General features: G+C 42.0%; 1 protein-coding gene across 1 annotated transcript in view; it reads left to right on the top strand.

Moving 5' to 3' along the window:
* ADCY2 (adenylate cyclase 2) overlaps positions 1–21,100 on the top strand; it is a 449,290-nt gene that overhangs the window by 332,164 nt on the left and 96,026 nt on the right. Inside the window, exons 13-14 of the mRNA XM_068990537.1 lie at positions 8,426–8,495; positions 11,192–11,289. Of these exons, the coding sequence (XP_068846638.1) occupies positions 8,426–8,495; positions 11,192–11,289 (168 nt within the window). The remainder of the gene's footprint in view (positions 1–8,425; positions 8,496–11,191; positions 11,290–21,100) is intronic.

The raw sequence follows: 21,100 nt of genomic DNA, 5'->3' as shown, positions 1-21,100 counted from the left end.
AGGGTATGCCAGCAATGCCTGGGCAGGTGCTCTGCTTTGGCTGGTACCAGGATCAAAGTGCAAAACAGCCTCAACTCCACCCTGATTGAACCCCAACACCCCACAACTGAGGAACGATGACTTCCTGGAATGTACTGGAAGCTAAAACCCAGGGAAGTCTGCTCTCACACAATGTAGACTCATTCAACGGGAGGAAATAGCAGTTACTACCTACTCTGCAGCCCGCTGGAATAAAACAGCAGAAGAAGGAAGAAATCTTGTTCCCTGACAAAGTGTAGCCAATTACAATGATAATAGTAGTAATCAAAAGCGAATGTATAGAATCAGCCTCAGCATGTCTTCATGCGGGACGCCTACCTTATTAAAACTGCTTTTGTGCCCACCTTTTTGAACCTTCCTACTAAAGGAATCGTTAGAAAGGACATCATTGGCTTTGCTTTATTTTTGTCAAGGTTGTTTGTGAATTGTCTGTCTCTACTGTGTCGTTTCGTATTCAAATACATGTTTAGTTACCACATCTGTGGTTTAATGCAGTTTTATTCTAAAGTCTTGGTTAACATTGGTGTAATGGCTTATGCTGTAATTTTTCCAACACATTTCAGAAATCAGATGGGCAAAAAAGTCACACTGTACTGGAAGATTGAAAGGGAAATTTTGTAAATGGAAGCTATTATGCACCTATTTTTTAATCAGCATCACTCCTATTCCGTTTGCCCCCTACTCATTAACCTCTCTTGTTCTTCCATAAGGTGTTCTTCCATCTTACTTGATTCTCCCCTGAGGGTTCAGCAGGGACTCCGGGTTTGATGTACCATTCAGCTGTTCTCTGCTGTTGACACAAAATAGTGATTTGTATGCAGATTTCCATGTATTTATTCCTTGACTCATTTAGCGAGCATTTGTTAAAGGTGGAGCATTGTCATCGCTTGCTTGGCATTAGACATCCCAATACCCAAGTCACAGTGTTACCGTCAAAGCTCCAAGTGAGGGGAAGAGAGATCTCTGCTCTGATGTCCTACAGTTGTGACAGGTAGAGAGGAGCAGGACACCCCAGAGGCTGAGTCTTGAGTCTTCTGGAGGAGGTGACACCTGGGCTAAATCTTGGAGGAAACTAAGAGAGAGGAAAAGGGAAAGCTTCAAGGTGTGATTGCAGGATGCACCTGGGTCAGAGTGCAGTTTTTAACACAATCAGGACTCAGGGTGCCCCTGCAGGGATCTCTCAGGGTAAAGAAGCTTGAATGGGAAGCCTGATGCCCTGAGAAGTCAGCCTGAAGTGCTGAGGCTGGGCACCTTGAAGGGTTCTAAGCAGTGACTGTGTGATCACCTCTACTGTGCTGGTGTGCAGAGGATTTTTTAGGACAAGTAGATCCTAAACTGGATGCCGCAGGGCCAAACCAGATATGGCCAGGCCCCGTCAGGACGGAGCTCAGAGAAGAGGTTTTTGGCTTAGCCTGGGTGGGTGATGTTGACTGAAAAAAAATATGCACAACTTGAGAGTGTGAAATTCTATTTGAGCAAAATGAGAACTATAGGGGAATGTCCGACTCTTTGCGACCCCGTGGACTGTAGCCCACCAGGCTCCTGCATCCATGGGATTCTCCAGGCAAGAGTGCTGGAGTGGGTTGCCATTTCCTTCTCCAGGGGATCTTCCCGACCCAGGGATCGAACTCAGGTCTCCCACATTGCAGGCAGACTCTTTAACCTCTGAGCCACCAGGGAAGCCTTAGGTGGTGTCAGTGGTAAAGAATACACCCTCCAATGTAGGAGACATAAGAGACACAGGTTCAATCCCTGGGTCGGGAAGATCCCCGGAGGTGAAAATGGCAACCCACTCCAATATTCTTGCTGAAAGAATCCCATGGACAGAGGAGCCTGGGGGGCTACAGTCCATGGGGTTGCTAAAGTTGGACACGACTAAGTGACTTAGCAAGCCTGGCCTAGGAGACAGCCTCTTAGGAGCGCTAAGGAACTGCTTCGAAGAGGGCAGGGGGGAGGTCAGTATATGTGTGACTTTAGTGAAAGGGGAATACTTGCATCCAACACACGGTTTGGCAAAATGTTCTGTTAGTCATGAGGAGCATATGTCCCCATTAGCAATTCTAGTGTTTTTCTAGATATGCGAAGATGCAAGAAATTGAGCTCATAAAATCTCCTCCCGAGAATATCTGTCTGAAGGCCTGCTTTGGCAGTTTTCTTAGAGCACAGAGGACCTCATTCCTGATCTCTGCCCTGAACCTCTTTGAGGGTGTGTTGACTGCAGTGGCCAGTGACCTAATCCTAGTAGCCACAGGTGGCAAGTGACAATTTTTCATTGGCAGCAAGGTCAGAAGGAAGAAAGCATGTACAGCAGGTCTGCAGCATAGGGTCACACCAGAAACTTCTCTGGGAGGTGCAGAGTGGAGAGAGGAGGCCCCGTGTAGGGGACCACCAGGCCAGCACCCACACCAGCATTTGTCTCTCGGAGTAGTGTGCACTCCCGTAAGAATCATGGCAATAAAAGGGTGTGCTGTATAGTCAATATTCAGAATGGAATTACCATGTCAGGTTCTTCCAGATTGGTTTAAGAAAAAAGAGTAAGAAAGAGGTCATGTGAAAAGTTTAAAGGGAAAAACAGGGGCCTCTGTGGTACAGGAAAGAAGCTGGTGAGTTAATCAAGGATGCGGGAGTCAACTTGAATTGTGTCTGAATGGAGTGGAGTCGGTGCCCAGGTGGATGACTGGCAGACCCCAGGGCTGAGGAAGAATCAGACATCCACAGTGAGAGAACACCTGTCCAGAATCACTTATTTCAGCTGTCGGTTCATGGACCCACCTTCCCAAATACCACAGGTCACCCAGGGTGTTAATGCACAGCTGAGGCCATGGAGGCCTTCGGAATCAACACGTAAATGTAGATAGGGGTGTTCCTCGGCTGGCACTGCTGGATAAAAATGCCATGGGCTGAGAGTTAAACAATAAAAATTTATTTTCTCCCCACTCTGAAGGCTGGAAGTCTGAGCTCAGGATGCCAGCATGGCTGGTTTCTGGAGAGAACTCCCCTTGACTTGCACAGGGCAGCCCCCTTACTGTGTGTCCCTGCGGCCTTTCCTCAGGGCAGTGCAGAGAGAGAGAGTGAGCTCTCTGGTGTTATAAGGACACTCATTCGCTCGGGCCAGGGCCCCACCCTTAGGACTTCAATCAGCTCCAATCATTTCCTTAGAAGCCCATCTCCAGATACACACACCACGGGCTAGGCCTTCAACATATGAAGCGGGGGATACAGACGTTCAGTCCGTCACAGGAGGAAAGCGGTCCTCTCTCTGGATCAGCATCCACTTCGCTGATGTGCCTGTGTGCTCAGTCGTGTACGACTCATTGTGGCCACGTGGACTGTAGCCCACCAGGCTCCTCTGTCCATGGGATTCTCCAGGCAAGAATAGTGGGCTGGGTTGCCATTTCCTCCTCAAGAGGATATTCCCAACCCAGGGATCAAACCCTAGGCTCTGTTTCATGCATGTTCTGCGTTGAAAGGCAGATTCTTTACCACTGAGCCACCTGGGAAGCCTGTTCCAAAATAATTCCACATGTGGATGTAGGTGTACTCTACCCCTCAGCTCAAGTCAAAACCTTCTTTAGAAGTTCCTTTGTTAAGCTCAGCCTATCACAAAAACAAGTTAGCATAAGTTAATTGAGATTCATTTATTATGTAGCCCAGGAGGGGATTGACTTTCTTCATGCCAGAGACCAGCTGGGTCAGGAACAGCGTCAGGAGACTGAAAACAACACGTTCTCCATTCTCTTCTCTCCCTGTAGTTCCAGTTCCCAAAAATATTTGACCTTATCAGCACACACAACTCTTGCCTGCTCCAAGTATCCAGATTCAGTTTAATTCCGTTCAGTCACTCAGTCATGTCCAACTCTTTGTGACCCCATGACCACAGCACGCCAGGCCTCCCTGTCCATCACCAACTCCCAGAGTCCACCCAAACCCATGTCCATAGAGCCTGTGATGCCATCCAACCATCTCATCCTCTGTCGTTCCCTTCTCCTCCTGCCCTCAATCTTTCCCAGCATCAGGGTCTTTTCAAATGAGTCAGCTCTTCGCATCAGGTGGACAAAGTATTGGAGTTTCAGCTTCAGCATCAGTCCTTCAAATGAACATCCAGGACTGATCTCCTTTATGATGGACTAGTTGGATCTCTGGATGGACTGGTTGCAGTCCAAGGGACTCTCAAGAGTCTTCTCCAACACCACAGTTCAACAGCATCAATTCTTTGGTGCTCAGCTTTCTTCACATTCCAACTCTCACATCCATACATGACCACTGGAAAAACCATAGCCTTGACTAGACGGACCTTTGTTGGCAAAGTAGTCTCTACTTTTGAATATGCTGTCTAGGTTGGTCATAACTTTTCTTCCAAGGAGTAAGCATCTTTTAATTTCATGGCTGCAGTCACCATCTGCAGTGATTTTGGAGCCCAGAAAAATAAACTCAACCACTGTTTCCACTTTTTCCCCATCTATTTGCCATGAAGTCATGGGACCAGATGCCATCATCTTAGTTTTCTGAATGTTGAGCTTTAAGCCAACTTTTTCACTCTCCTCTTTCACTTTGATTAAGAGGCTTTTGAGTTCCTCTTCACTTTCTGCCATAAGGGTGGTGTTATCTGCATATGTGAGGTTATTGATATTTCTCCCGGCAGTCTTGATTCCAGCTTGTGCTTCCTCCAGCCCAGCATTTCTCATGATGTACTCTGCATATAAGTTAAATAAGCAGGGTGACAATATACAGCCTTGACATACTCCTTTTCCTATTTGGAACTAGTCTGTTGTTCCATGTCCAGTTCTAGCTGTTGCTTCCTGACCTATTACATTTATAAATTTCTGAATTTCCTAGAAAATCAATAATCAGAACAGAGGCCACCTCAGAGAACCCCAGAGGCATGAGGCTCGTGGGAAGGATTTACCCTCCTTTATGGTGAGACCAAAAAAGAAAGAATATGCCCATCAGCTATGGCTTCATGGAAGAAGCCTTTGGCCAAACCCAACCTGCTGGAGGAAAGAAAGGGACAGGTGACAGTCGTGGGTCCCGTATTCTTACCCTAAACTTCTGTGCTTCAGGGGATTCAGCCTCAGGACTAACTGGCATAAGACAATTTGCCATAAATGGTAAATAAAAGGAAATAAAAGAGGAACACTGAAATGGACCTTGTGAAACATTTGTAACAGAATTTTTAAAGATTGGACTGTGAAAAATAAAAATGCAAAAAATGCTTAGATGCTCTTAAAAATGTGTGCAGATATTGGGTTGGCCAAAAATTCGTTTGATTTTTCTGTAAGATGTTAGGAAAAAACCCAAATGAACTTTTTGGCCAACCCAATGAATGGTTATAGTGTTTGGGTATATCTTAGAGAAAGGGATGATGCCTTCTTTCTCAAGATAGATCACTAAGGATTCAAGATCTAATGTGAAATGTACATTCTTTATGATGTAGAAAGAATCTGCTCTAAGTGTCTTCAGAGTCCCCTGGGAGTAGAATGAACAGCGGAAGGATGGTGCTATTTCTCATCAATATGTGTAATGTGTATCACTGGTGAGACATACCCAGACTCTACTGAAATGTCCCATTACATGGCCAGTGATTATATTTCCCCAAATCATCTAAACCAAATTCTGTGCCAAATACCACAGTTCTGTCTATATTATGTTCACTATCAAACGGTGTTCACCACTTTCAGAAATTTATACTCATCAGCAATCACACAACCATTCATTTTCAGGGTGGGGAGGAGAGGACCTTGAGTCTTCTTTGCCTCTGACCTCAGTTGCATGATAAGTTTGGCAGAGACAGCACAAAAAACAAGCTGTTGTATCTAAAGAAGTCAAAGAACCAACACAATGCTCCTGGAGACTGTTGTGAGTTACTAGTCTGCCTTTTATGTATTTGCCTTAGTTTGGTAAATTTCTGGTTTTGATGGATGGGAGACATGACTGCTCACTGAAGGATCTATGAAGATTGATATATTATCATCTTCTAGTGAAACGAATCCAAAGCTATGAATCAGCCATTTTATCTATTGTGGCACAATGGCCTTATGGCTAATTAGTTGCACGGTGACGCTGCTTGCAACCAAGATGCTAATGGGCAAATTCCTAGAATCAGCAATTGAAATTAAGTCATTTCCCCAAGCATCCATCCAGGGATCAAGTCTTATGAACTTGTGATAGGTGCTGGGGACACAAGAAAAGCTAGATCTTGAGTACTTCCTGTCCACCTGCAAGACAAACAAATAACTAAAATGTAGAAATATCGGCGCCCCACTAACTAATGAGGAGCTGGTTTTGTTTCCACCTTATAAATTTTGTTCATATTTTATTTCCAAGCTTATATTATCCAGGAGCATTTTTTAAGTGGATTTTTCATTCTCAGTAAAGAAAAAAAACTGTTTTTAATAAGTTCTTGGCATACATTATTCATAATTTGATATCCATAATGAATACAGAGTTCTAAAAATGAGGATAGTTAAAATCTATCTTAAATTTTATTTTCTGCTCCTTCTAATATTAACCAACTTTTGATTCCTCCAACTAGTCCCATAAAAGAGAGAGCAATAACAGATCTCTGCAACTGGTGCAGTCATAAGAAATACTAAAAAAAAAAAAAAAGTTTATTTGCCTGATACCTAAAGCTTATAACCTTGAACCCAAAAGTATTTTGAGAGTTCTCACTTTTAATGGCAGTCATTCTGGACTAGATGACTGACTCCTGGGCCTCGGCTGAAACTGCACTGCTGTGGGTCAATCTCCTGGGAAACTCAAGGTCATGGTGGGGCATGAGCCATGAGCATCTTCAGATCGGTCCAGAGGGCCTGGGCACACGGACTTCAGGGAGCCCTGGAGATGCTTCCCCTCAAATAGGCTGATCTGGGCTAGCTTGCTTGTTAAGTGTCATGTGAAACCTCAGTGTACGTTGAAACCTAGCTCCGAAATCGGGATGTGGCTGTCCCTGTCATTACAGAATAATGCGTGACAGTCACTTGGTCTTTCTTGCTGGATCCTCAAAGACCTTCCCCATTTACCTTTATCTTCCAAATATGGTGCAGATAATCAAAATCCATAGAAACATCACTACTGTATGTAGGAATTCATAAAAATTGGTCATTGTTTGCACAGGTATAACGTTTTATATACAAAAAATACAATTTTATCTCCAGAAGCATATATATATAGTCTCTCTCTCCCTTTATACAGATACATAGGTATAGATAAAGACATGGATATAGCTATGTCATTACATGTACTTGTAGACATATACATAAATATGCAGGTATTTATATGTATATACTACATGCATAGATGTGTGTAATTCAGGTAATTATAATTATAAAAGGTTTTATTCTAAAGGAAAATCAGAAAGTACAGGTAGAAGTCAAACTTCCAAAGTGTTATGACTTAACGTAGATGGTAATTTATTTTGTTGGTATTTTTCTTGATGCATTGACTTCAATTTTTCTTACATTTCTGTACTCATGACTATAACAATGTGTATCTCTCTGTTTCACTTAACTCTGTTTCATAAAGTATTTGTTTATTTTATTGCAAAATATGTGACTATACCGGGCATTATATGCTCAGCTCGCTGGATCATACACCCAGGGTGGCTGTTTAAGCAGGGATTATACTCGATGTTCTGGTGAAGGGTTTTGTCTTTAAGATCTTTTTCTACCTCAACTCCTTTCTCAAAACAGATTTCTCATAGTAAGTCAATGTGTAAGAATGTTTACTTGCATATAACTTTTATTTTTGAACATCTGAGAGATATGTATGTATTATGTATGTGTGTGTTTATATTGGCATCAATGTACTATGTTAGTGATCTGGCCTGATTGCTACTTCTGTTATCATTTTTACCCATTTTTGAAAACTGTTCAAGCACAATTTTTTTTACCTTCCAGAAATGAAAAATATGACAATGAAAGTATTTTTAGTAAGCATGAAAGGAGTAAAGTCTTCTTGCCTAGGCCTGGAAGCCACTCTAAACGTTTCTGATGCTCTGTGATCAATTGCTTTCTATAAACTGAGAAAAAACAATGCTTCTCTAGGAACCAAACTCTTTTAGGAGATGAAACTCACCATGTGATTTCACTAATACATCAGCGAATAAACTCATTGAGTCCTTTTAATGACTTATCTCCCTAATTATTTAAGTTGGATAACTTGATTTTCAATTTGGTATGACAGCTGATTTGCAATATAGAATTTTCAAAGGAAGGCAATGTGTGAAGATGAATATTACATTTCCAGATCTTGTTAACAAACCTAGATTCCATATTCCAGTTATTTGGCAATATGAGAAAAGAAGAATGCAAGTCATTTTTTTTTTAAAGTTCCAGGTGTTTGTTTGGAGGTTTGGTTTTCACAATGTGTCTGTCCTTTTTATTTCCAGGCAATGGCTCAAGTCTGAAGACATTCAGAGAATCTCATTGCTTTTCTACAATAAAATACTAGAAAAAGAAGTAAGCTATTTTTTTTTCTTCAAAATCAATTATTTTTCCAAAGTATTAGCTTTTAAAAACTCCATCATGAAATTATATTCATGTTTTTTTAATGTGACATTTAAACTGCCTTTAACCATATCAGATTTCTTTCTAGCTTTTCCTGTGCTTCTTCTGTGTGAATACTGTTTTACTACGCTTCTGGTTACCAAGTTTCTGCCTTTGGCCCGTCGCCTGTCTCAACCTTCCTGTTAGTAAATGATATCTGGGAGGTGTGGGGTGAAGGGAAGGGAAGGAGTTAATATCTTGCTACCTTGGGACTTCCCTGGCAGTCCAGTAATTAAGACTCCGTGCTTCCAGAGTCGGGGGTGTGGGTTTGATCCCTGGCGGGGAACTAAGATCCAACATGCCTTGCAGTGTGACCAAAACAACAACAGTATCTTGCTTTCTCAGTGGGAAATTTTCTTAGACATAAATGTTTTAAAAGAAAGCAAAACCCCTTGAGACAATTTTACAGTGTCCTTATACAAATTATTTTAACTTTTTACAAGAGTATGAAAAGAATGAACCCTGGTTGGGAGAATTAGACACCCCAAACTTTTAAGTTTTGCTGCATTTAAATACTTTCACATTATGACTCCTAAAGTAGAGATGTTTCAGGCACAAATATATAAGCAGACATAATTTGTACATGTCAAGCTTAAACCGGGATTTGCTAAAATGAATTATTGTTGCAGAAAGGACAACTGTTGTAGGTTGGCCTTATTCATCTGCCTTTTGTTTCATGTTAATCTAGAAAAAGAGCAGGGTAGAGGTCATTTGTACCACTTTGCTATGCAATTACAGTCTTGGTTTGAACAAAAGCTACTATATTAATGGCAACAGTCACAGCCCAGATATTAAAACTTTGTTGAGAAAATCTAGCTCATTGTTTTATGGATATTGAAAGGAAAGAACGACTATCAAAATTCCTAATTCCTTCCAAAGCTCATCAAGGTTGGATTTTACAGTGATGCCAAAGCAATCTTTTGTACTAGTTAGTGGTCAAGAAGATCAATTTTCTGCTTCTAAGTCAGGAACTTTGACTATAGACGGTTTACCAAATTGATGTTTGATACAATTTATTGTTACCAAAGAACTTAGAGACTAATGACTACTTATTATTTAAACATTAAATTAGTTCCTTCCTGATAGAAGTCCTTTTCCTTTATTAATACCACAAGGAAATTCCACTCATGTCTCCACACAGGCCCAGAGAAAGAAGATAAGGGCATAATTGAATGCGTAAAATATAATCACGTTTCAGCAATTATGTTAGTTTCTTCATCAGCATTGTAACTTACCCTGGCTCTGAAGTCACAAAAGCAACCAAAGGAATATTCTAGTAAACAGAAAGTGATGGTTACTGAAACATGCAACCTGAACTGACATTTCCCTGGTGTACGTATTCGCAGAGGCTGCCTTTGAGACCGACTTTAGACAGCACTGAGATTCAAGCTCACTTCTTGCCCTCCGGCCCCCAGCCTGCTCTGCAGGCCAGCAGGAGGGTGAAAAGGCTGCAAGACAAAGAAGAGAAACCAGACAACCCAGAGATCCAATATCTGCACCAAAACCCCAGAGGCTATACCCCCAAAATGCATACCTAACTTCCGTTAACTTGGGAAACAGTCTTTGCAGACACACTAACGCAACCTGCCAGCAGCATTGTTTCAGGGGGTTTCAGTAGCCTTGCCACAAAAACTCTATCTCCTTAAATTTTATCACAGAGCCCCTTTGGAGGGACAGGAAGTTTGGAAGCCTGGGTACAGGAGCCAGTCCACCTGGGTGGAAATCCTGCTGTGTGTGTGTGTGTTTCTGAGACATGAGTCATCCTGGTTCGAAGTTTTTTTCAACCAAAACTAAGGACCATAATAGCTCCTGCTGCAGGCAGTTTTTCTTGAGGATGAAATGACTCAGTCCACTCAAAGCATTGCATGTGTGCGGCGGACCGTCACATAGTAAAGGGGACAGGTGACGGATCATTGTCATCATGAGTACAGCGCTGGCTGGCTTTTCCTGCATAACTCACCAGGCGCAGCCCCAGGAGGGTAGCTGCACTGATCAGTCTATGATCCTGGATGTTATGGAAAGCCATGTGAACCGGCCGATTCGGCAGCATGAGTAGAAAGAATCCAACAGCTCAGCCCAGACAGGCCAATGAATGTTGATAGAGAGTAGACCCTGCTGGTCTGGTCTTGTAAATTCACTCACCACCTCTCAATAATAAAATAGTAACACGAATAAATAAAATGAGCAAACTGCATTTCCTCTGTACTCTTCAAAGTCAGGTACTCCTCTATGAAAAGCCATTTGTTTTCCCCAAGTAGCCGTGGAACTCAGACCCTCGGGAACCAGGATGCCTGCTTGCTCCTTGTACCTTAAGGTTGCTCGCTTGTCTCTCTGGCCAGGTGCTCTGTCTCCTTGCTGGAAGGGTTCAGTTACCTCTAAATGGGCTTCAGAACTGGTCAACTGGTAAAAACCGTGGTCCGGAGTCCCTCTCACAGCTCGTCTGGAGCGGGGAAGCGCACGTCGTCAGGGATGAGCAGCTGTTCTCCTTAGCTCGTTTCTGCCACTGCCTGCAAGCGTGAAGCTTGAACCGGGCACAGTTAGGCTGCTGGGGGCTTGTTTCAGCACTTCTCTTGGAAGACCGTCATGCCTGGTTTCTTTTCTCCCCTTAGTACCGAGCCACCGCACTGCCGGCCTTCAAGTATTACGTGACTTGCGCTTGCCTCATCTTCTTCTGCATCTTTATCGTGCAGGTTCTGGTCTTACCCAAGTAAGTACATGCGGTTCACCACTGGGATGCTCACGGGGCGTGCCTTTCCACCGCGCTGTTATACTGAAGCTATACTCTACAGAGTATAGCTAGACTCAGTTACACTATATACAAGAGGATGCACATTTCCCAACTGAGCATTTATGTAAGAAGGGTGGGGGGAAGGGTACGGGGAAGGGTGGGGGCAGGATGGGGAGATGGTGTCAGGCTAAGAGGTTAAATCAGGACCTGTGAAGCTGAAGGGCCCCATGTCTTAGTTATAGTAATTTTGAATTTTCAAAGCGGCCATGTAGATTCACCTTACAGATTTTTTTTAAATAAATAGAATCGTTTTACTTTATTTCTATGTTATTCTGATACCTATGTCTAAGAAATGTAACCCAATACCTTTACCCAGAAACAGCAGAATCACTAGATATTGTTTCTAATAAACAAACGTTATTGTGTATTGGAGACAGAGCCTGCCCTGGGCTCAGTTTGCCCACCGTCCATTCTGATTTCATGTTCTGCTCCCTGAAGCCCACCGGCTCTGCCATCTCTGACTGTTATGAGTTACCATCCAACTCCCCTCTCCCAGGAGACCCCTGGGTACAGATGGGAGAACTGAGTGACTGGAGCTCACACTTTACCACCTACTGCTAAAAATCCAGTCACTCTAGGATTCCTCCGTAGACTTTGCCTTGAATCTTGTGAAAGTGTTAGTCGCTCAGTGGTGTCCAACTCTTTGGGATCCCATGGACTGTAGCCCACCAGGCTCCTCTGTCCATGGGATTCTCCAGGCAAGAATACTGGAGTGGGTAGCCATTCCCTTCACCAGCAGATCTTACTAACCCAGGGATCGAACCCAGGTCTCCTGCACTGCAGGCAGATTCTTTACCATCTGAGCTACTAGGAAATCTTAATGAGTGCAGTATTACAGTACTTCATAATAGGTCAACTGACCTATTCTATCTCATCATGAAATCTAAAGGAAAGGAAAACTATGTCCATCTTTAATAATTGGGGATTAGAAAGAAATTTAAGAAAAATTTTCTTTCCTGTCATCATTGCCTCTTTTGTAAAGGCTACAGTTATCATTTTCAGTCTACTTGGAGTGAGTTGACTGACGGCATTTCACTTCAGCGGTGCAGCCAGCATTTGTGGGCAACCTGAATTGCTGCAGCAGGGTGACAGTTTGTCTCACAAAAATGCTGAGCAAACTAGAAAGAAATGGTCTGCCTTTCCCTCCGTACCCCGTGGGATGCTCTTCTGGGCACTGAGCCAATACAAGGCAAAGCATCACTTATAGGTGTACAATCCCCAAGCTACCTGCCTCCTTTTAGAAGTGTTGAACCTGGTCATCCCCTTCCCCCTGTCAATGAGCACTGAATGCATTTGTCCAGTGAATTCTTCCTTTAGACTTAACACAGTCTTCAGTGGAATCTGCCGAGGTCAACCTGTCAGTTTTCCACTGGAAAAAAAATGTCAACAAAGTAAGCTCCTTCTGAGTTCCAGGCTCTGCCACATGGTTCAGGAGAGAAATAGCTGGCCCTGCACAGACAAGACTTATTGAGCAGCAGGACTGCAGGGCATGCAGTGATGTGGCTGAAACAAGTATCACCAAGGAGACAGGCCCTTGTTTCTAAAGCAGAGGGATTCATTTGCTACATCTTCCTATTGGATGAGTGTTTTTATATCTTCTACATCACAGTGAAGACAACATTTATCCCCGATTGTTGGCAGGGGAGAAAGTGACTAAGGCGTTACGAAAGGAGATGCCAAAAGAGAGATGAAAAGACTTCCGGGAACCGGGGAAAACATTTCATGGAATTACCCCTAAAAAAAAAGAAAAAAACAAGTTGGTGTCTTTTCTGTCTTTGCTTTTATTTAAGTTTTTGTCTCTTTTCTGTTATGTTGTTTTATGAGAACCCATCAACGTTTGTTCCCTTGAGCATCATTGCAAATTATTGGGTTTCTCTTGAGCAACAAGTTGGATTTTGAGCGTGAAAATTGTGAAACAGGTGCAGGTTACAGTTCCCTCTTTATGTTGGCAGCTAGAAAGTTCAGAGTGAGGTCTGTGGACACCTCTCCCAGGGAAACTTTATACCTGCGCTTTCAGTACTGGCCTCCTGGTATGTTATGTCTTTCTCCTTCATTTTTCTTTCATGTTAATATCCTAATTTTCCGTTGAAAAATTCTTACTGTGAATACGTCAAAGATACAGAAAAATACTGAACGTAACAGATACGCATTTTCACACAATCCATATGTCAGAAACGTTGAGCCTGCGACATATCAACTATACATAATGTTTCTGCGCTCGTGGGGACTTTAATTCATTGGGTAAGCTTCCTGCAAACAGTATCTGTTGTTATTGTTGTTTTTATATCTATTCATTCAGTCTGACGTCTTTTGTATATTAATGTGCGTTTATTCCATTTGTATTTTGATTCTTTTATTGATGCCCGTGGACTCACCTCTACTGTCTTATTTTATGTTTCATTTACTCTGCTTTTCTTTGGTTTGTTTCCTCCGCACCCCACATCCCCCATCTTCTTAACCACTAAAGGACTGATCAACTTTGCTTTATGCGTATTCTTTTTTGGGAACTATATATATATGGAGAGAGAGGAGCAAGAAGGGGGACCCTATATATTTTTCTTTGAATAATTGCCATTGAAATTTTAACACATTCTTAATTTAATAAATTATAAAGTTAATCATTATGTCTCTTCCATGTAATTATGTCTTAGAAAATTAGTTCCAGATGGTAACTGTAGTCAATATTTATTTAGACTTACCTGCATTCTTTATCACTTTATTTGTTCATCAGTACTTTGCAAAAATTATTTCTTCCAAGTTTATTTTCCTTCTTGTTGATGTGTATCATATAAATGTGCATCATTTATCTTTTATTTAATATTTGTGAGCAGTGGCAGCTCCTATTTTTGTTTCTATTAAAATGTTTTTATCTGCTTTATTTTAATTTGCTTTTGAACAATAGTGTGGGTATAAAATTCTTATTTTCCCTTAGTATTTGATACTATTGCATTGAATTTCAGCTTCTATTGTTGCTAAGGAATGTCTTCTGTCAACCCCATTGCATTCTTTTATAGGTAATGGGTCTTTCCTCTTTGTATGCTTTCCGGGTTTGTTTTTTGGGGGATGGGGAGGGAGGCTTGGTTTTCACTATACTGTTTCTAGATATGCATTGGTTCTTAATTCCCTAAGTGACCAGATGTGATCTTGTTTTTCCACCTGAGGATTCACATCTTAGCTTAGTTCTTACCAACCCTCTGCCTGTATTACTTTGCCTATGGCCTCACCTCCTTTATTTGTTATTTCCTCCTGGAACTTAATTAATAAGTTAATAACAATTAATGTTTGTGGCACTGTTCATTCTGTGCTCCAGGTGCTGCAATTTTTCCTCAAAGTTCCCCTCTTTACCTCTTTGTGATGCATTCTGGTGACTATTTCATCCACAATGAGTTTATAATCTCAATGATCATGTTTTCATATTTAAGAAGTCTACTTTTTATCTGTTGTTGTTGTTCAGCCACTAAGTCGTGTCTGACTCTTTGTGACCCCCATGGACTGCAGCACTCCAGGCTCCCCTGTTCTTCACTGTCTCCCAGAGTTTACTCAAACTCCTGTCCATCGAGTTGGTGATGCTGTCCAACCATCTCATCCTCTGTCACCCCATTTTCCTCCTGCCCTTCCTGATCTCTCAGATGGTGAAGAATCTGCCTGCAGTGCAGGAGACCTGGGTTCAATCCCCGGGTCAGAAAGATCCCCTGGAGAAGGGAATGGCAACCCACTCCAGTATTATTGCCTGGAGAATCCCATGGACAGAGGAGCCTGGAAGGCTACAGTCCATGGGATCACAAAGAGTCAGACATGACTGAGTGACATTTTATCTGAGACTTTCTTATAATTCTCTGTTTTGCCTATGCATATATTTTTCCTCTTATTTTCAGATTTTAAACACATTGTAAGAAATTGTCACTTGTTTCCTTCTGGTATTTATGCTTCACAAGTGCATGAATTCTGTTATTTACTCTTGCTGTTGTCCCTCTCAGGACCATGTGTCTTCTTGGGTCATCTCTAATTTCAGCTGTGAGTTCATCAAAGCAAGGGTTTGGGTCCAGGGTGGTCTCATGTTTTCTGAGTTGTGAAGGCATCACTGTGATAGGTTTTCACTATATCTCTGCCAGGTATGTCTGGGGTTCACCACTTCAAGCCACAGTATTTTTTGGAAATCCTTAGGTCTAGGTTCCTTCACTAAATAGCTCATGTGAATTTGATTAGCCCCTTAATGTGGATCACAATTGGGGATCTCAAGTTTTCCAAGGTTACTCTTTTTCCATTTGGGACCCTGCATAGCCAGTGTCCTTGAAAATTAGTTGGACATAGATTTTATGTTTCCTGTTTCCTGATAGGATAGCACTTTATGCTTCTGACTCGATTCAGGAGCTCAGTTCAGATTTTCCATTAAGAAAATCCTGTAAGCATCACCAACCTTGCATTGACATTAAACCTCACACTCTCTTCATGGCACATGTCCGCCTCTGGTTCCTCCCAAGCCATTTAGGATCAACACCTCTCAGCAGCAGCTTTGAATACCCTCTGTGTATCTAGGGTATTCTTGTCTTTGCTCTGAGTGTGTCTGTTTAAAAGTGATAAGTCTGTTATACTTTATGAAGCATGTGTATTGTGATAATATGCTTCTCACTTTGTCTGACATGCCCTCACTTGTTTTCAAATACATTGGCTTATAGTTTTATTTTATTTTGTCTGTTCTCCTTTTTGTCAACTGCATGTTTTTGAAAAGCAGGAGAGAGATGATGAAATAAGTGAGTAAACGGATAAACTACTGAGTGAATGAATACCTGGTAACAGAGGGAGATGTGATCTTGGAAGGACTGTTAAGGGGACGCCTTTTCATGAGGAGGGCCTGCCATCATCCCTTTCGGACCCCTAATTTTTCAATCTGGCTCTAGTCTTGGGATTTAAGCAGATATAGTTAAATTATTAGCTGGCTCCTCTTTGGGGAGTTTTTCTCTCATTTCCGTCTGCCTTATACTATAACTTTATCAGAAATGCGGTGTGCATGTGTGCTGAGTTGCTTCAGTCGTGTCTGAGTCTTTGCGACCTCATGGACTGTAGCCTTCCAGGCTCCTCTGTCCATGGATTCTCCAGGCAAGAATGCCGGGGTGTGTTGCCATGCCCTCCTCCAGGGGATCTTCCCGACCCAGAGATCGAACCTGCCTCTCGCATCTCCTGTACTAGCAAGCAGATTCTTTACTACTAGCCCCACCTGGAAAGCCCATCAGAAATGTGAGCTACCTTAAAAGATCAGAAATGATCAAGCAGAAATTTTTGCCTTTTTTAGTAGTTTCATTCATATTGTCTGTAAACTAAATCGATTATGTTAAATCAGTCATGGCAATTATTAAAATAAGAATGATTTTTTGTAATAATGTTCAGTGAAATATGATGTGTTTCATTAACCCAAGCAAAATCAAGAATAATGACTTTTTCCTTAAGGAAAATTAGTAGCAAATTACAATCCTAACATCTTAGAACTATTATTTCTACTGAGATTCTTTAATATGCATTCTATTACTCATGTCAGTAATCAATGCTCTTTAATGACTTAATAATGATTTTAAAAGAGTCACTTTTATTTTGTTTCTATCTTCAAAAAGGAAACAAATAGGAAAGAGTTTAATTTTTTGAAACACAAATGATGGATAACAACTGTTGTGAAGGCAGTTTTGCTTTGGTAGGCAAGCAAAGTTGTGAGCCCCAATACTGTGTCCAGTCCCTAATTCATGCCTGACTCTGCAACACCACAGACTGTAGCCCACCAGGCTCCCCTGTCCATGGGATTTTCCAGGCAAGAATACTGGAGTGGCTTGCCATTTCCTTCTCCAAGGGATCTTCCTGACCTAGCAATCAAACCTGCCTTTCCCATGTCTCCCGCATTGCAGGTAGATTCTTTACCCATTAAGCCGTCAATCATACTGGATATCATGAAAGTGAGTTGCTTCTTGCATTATCTTGATTCAGTGGATATGAGTTTTGGGGGGAGGAGGGGAGGAAAGGAAAAGAGATAACAGAAAGAGAGAAAACAAACAAAAAATGAAGCAAGATCATTCTCACTGTCCAAGATAAATGAACCATGTAGCTTTTACTGAAGTGAACAATAGTCGACTCTGAATTCAGGTCCTCCAAACGTATGGACATACCTCATAGTTATTAGCTTGAATGGAAGTTAATGGTTTAGTGTGCTCACTTGTTCAATCATGTCCAACTCTTTGCAACCCCATGGGCTGCAGCCCACCAAGCTGCTCTGTCCATGGAAGTTTCCAAGCAAGAGTACTGGAGTAGCTTGTCATTTCCTTCTCCAAACGGTTTAGTTCCCTCCCCATAATCTAAGACAAGAGGTTTCTTGGATTCCTTAGGGACCTTGGGTCCCTCCAGCACACACTCTGCTTTCCCTAGACTTTGGTCCTCATCTTCACTGCCTAAGATGGCAGCATCCTGTGCTGAGCACAGGATAGAGGAGCAGACCCAGAGGCAGAGGGCAAAAAGCATTTAAAACCACCATCTCTGAAGATACCTCCCAGGAGCTATGAAGATACATCATGACACTTTGCTCTATAAGCCAAGACAGATCTTAGTCACATGTGTGAACCTAGCTGCAAGGGAAGCCAGAAAGTGTCACCTTTTGTATGTGTAACAGGACGCCCATCTGAAAATTCTATTATCAAGAAAAAGTGGATTTCGTGGGAATCAGTGCTCAATCCAGGAGTGTGTGGCTGCCTGTATGCCACTGATATAGTAAGATTTGAGGGACAGTAACAATAAAAAGGAAGCTGAATGTGTCTTTGCTCAACAAAACCGGCCATGATACTTTTACTTTGTATCCGAGCTATACTCTGAGCGTTTTTATCAAAAAGAGAAATTCTTAAGAGATACTTTTGCTTTGTATCTGGGCTGTATTCTGAGCATTTATAATAAAAATAGAAATTCTTGAGAAATCCATGCATGTATTCATTCCACCATTTATGGAATCACTCAACAGTTCTGTATCAAGCTACCATATACCTGGCATGGCCATAGAGATGCCGCGGAAGTAGCAGTGACCCCAAAAATCCTTTCCCTCATACAGCTTGAATTCTATGAAGAGGCACAGCAATAACATAATAAGAAAATATTAATAATTTAGTGGTGGTAAGCTTTAAGAAAAATTAAGACAGGATCCTGTCGAGGGAGGGAAGGTGGTATTTCAGATGAGAGCTGTCAGGGAAGGCATCATGGAGTGAGTGATGTGGAAGAGAAGTCTGAATGAATTGAAATGGTAAGTGTGGAACATTCTAGATGACGGAGGTCACACATGTCTTCAGAGACCAACAAGGAGGCAGGGGTTGGGAGCAGAGTGAGCCAGGGAGTGTGGAAATGGCATCACAGCAGTAGTGAGACCAGCAGGTCGTGTCACCCCCACAGGGTTGACTGAATGCTGGAGAACTTTGGTCTGAATGCCGAGTGTGGCGTGAAGCCCTGGAACGTTATCAGCTGAGGACGTGCACTAGCTGTGCTTGAAGTATTGTTCTTGCTGCTCTGGAAGGGGGTGTGCAGAAATAGGAAGACCATATAAGGAGATGGTTTGTACCCTAGGAGCCACGGAGATGTAAAAAGTGGTCCAGTTCTGGGACATGTTACGAAGAATGATGAGGGAAGTCTTGCTATTGGATGGGAGACAAAGAATAAGAGAAACCTAAGTTCTGCAGGGTTTTGTTTGTTTGTTTGTTGTTGTTGGCCTGGACAACAAGGTAAAATTGGACAGCCGTTTACAGAGTGGAAGACTCCTGGGGAAGGAACAAGTCAGAAGCATAGGATGAAGGGCTCAGCTCAGAGCACCAAAGACGTGTGTGTGCGTGTTAACATTAGCATCCAGGGGGTGGGGCTTCACAGAGGGAGGGAGGGTGTGTGAGAGCCCACGGTTCGTGAGTGGAGTCAGGATGGATGAAGTCGTAATTTGGAAAGATCAACACATAGGTAATATTTATAAACCTGGGAGGAGATGAGCTCAACTAAGGAGTGTACAAAGAGAAGACCGTGGACCTTCAGAAAATTCAAGTCTTTGGCCCTTGTTGTTGGTATGGAGTGGAAGCACTTTACTCTGCCAAGTATAACTCCTTCTCCCTGTCCAGCATCACAAGACCTTCAAATGGCCAGAACATGTCAATTCTGCTAAGTCTTATTGGAGAGAGGCTGTAATAATCTATAATGGTGATGAATATTTAAGTGCCTTGTCTCCTTTTTCACCTTTAAATTCTTTTTTTTTAACAAATAATTTTTTCTTTTGAGGTTCTATCTTCTGTTACTTAAACAGAGAGGGAGAGATTTTTATTATTTCATGCTAACATACAGTTAAAAGTTGTTTTTTTCCCCTCTCTTCCTATTATCCTTACTAAATACCATGTAATCTGTTACATGTGAACAGAGCATTGATGAGAGAGTCTACATCAGTCTTGGGGGGAGGAAGCTGGATATCTCCTGTCAGTAAGCATGCTTCCTCTCTTCATTAAGACCCCCTGTAAGCAATAAACTAACCCCCGTAAGCAATAAAGTAAACTGGAGGAAAAAAAGAGAAAGGTGAAAAGACCTTGTTTAAAATAACCTCTTCCATATATTGTAACTATACACTGGATTAAAGTACCTAAGTCAAAAATTATCACTAAAAAGTGTAATTTTTCTTGCCTCTTGATAGCAGAGAGTCGAGTTTGCTTTTCAGTGAGTATATAGATCAATTATGCCTCTATGTTAAAAAAAAAAAAAGCTTTGCAACCAGAATGTTAATTAAAATTGACTGTATTACACAAACAACTCAGTATGCTTAATGAGCCTGAACATGCTTTTGATAGAACAAGCAGGATAAATGGTTATAATTAAGGACTTTTGACCAAGTATGACTTTGATCATGGGAATTCTTGTTCACTGGGATGAGAGTTACAGCCCGCCCAACAACGATGCCAGTGTGCCGTGGACTGGAGCAGTAGACAGCGCCCTGGGGGAGCGGGCCAGCAGAGCTCTGGGTCTCAGGTTGTGACATCATGTTCTTATACAAGGTCGTGTCAGCCGCACACGGAGACAGTTGCACTTCTTCCTGTCCAGTCTCGTGCCTCTTATTTCATTTTCCTGCCTGATTTCCCGGGCTAGAAGCTCCAGTGCAGTGTTCCATAGATGAAGCCTTGGCACACATATATTCTTGTTCATGATCTTGGAAGGAAAACATCCAGTCCCTGATCATTAAGTATGATGTTATCTGTGTGTTTCACATATGCCTTTCATCAGGAGAAAGAAAATCCCTTTCATCATGGCCTGATGAGTGTTTCTACAATGAAAGGGTGTTGGACTTTGTCACACTGATCTATTGAGATAATCATTTGAGGCTTTTTTCCCCTTATTCTGTGAATATAGTGTATCACATTAATTGATTTTCAGGTATTAAACCAGCCTTGCCTTTCTCAGACAAATCCTACTTGATCATGGTATACGTAATCCTTTTCATGTGTGACTAGATTTGGTTTGCTAATATTTTGTCGAGGACTTTTGAATCTAAATTCATAAGAGATACTGGTCTCTAGTTTTGTTTTCTTGTGCAGTCCTCTTCTGGTATTGGTATCAGGGTGATAGTGGCTTCATAGAATCCCTTAGTAACTGTTCCCTCCCCTTTATCTTCTAGAGTTCTGGAAAAAGTAGTATAAATTCTTTTTTAAGAGTTTTGTAAAACTCAGCAAGGAAGCCATCTGGGCATGAGCTT

Source organism: Capricornis sumatraensis, chromosome 18 (genome assembly GCF_032405125.1).
Source record: "Capricornis sumatraensis isolate serow.1 chromosome 18, serow.2, whole genome shotgun sequence".
NCBI lineage: Eukaryota > Metazoa > Chordata > Mammalia > Artiodactyla > Bovidae > Capricornis > Capricornis sumatraensis.
The sequence above is the reverse complement of the archived record's forward strand: the minus strand, read 5'-3'. Positions and strand labels throughout refer to the sequence as shown.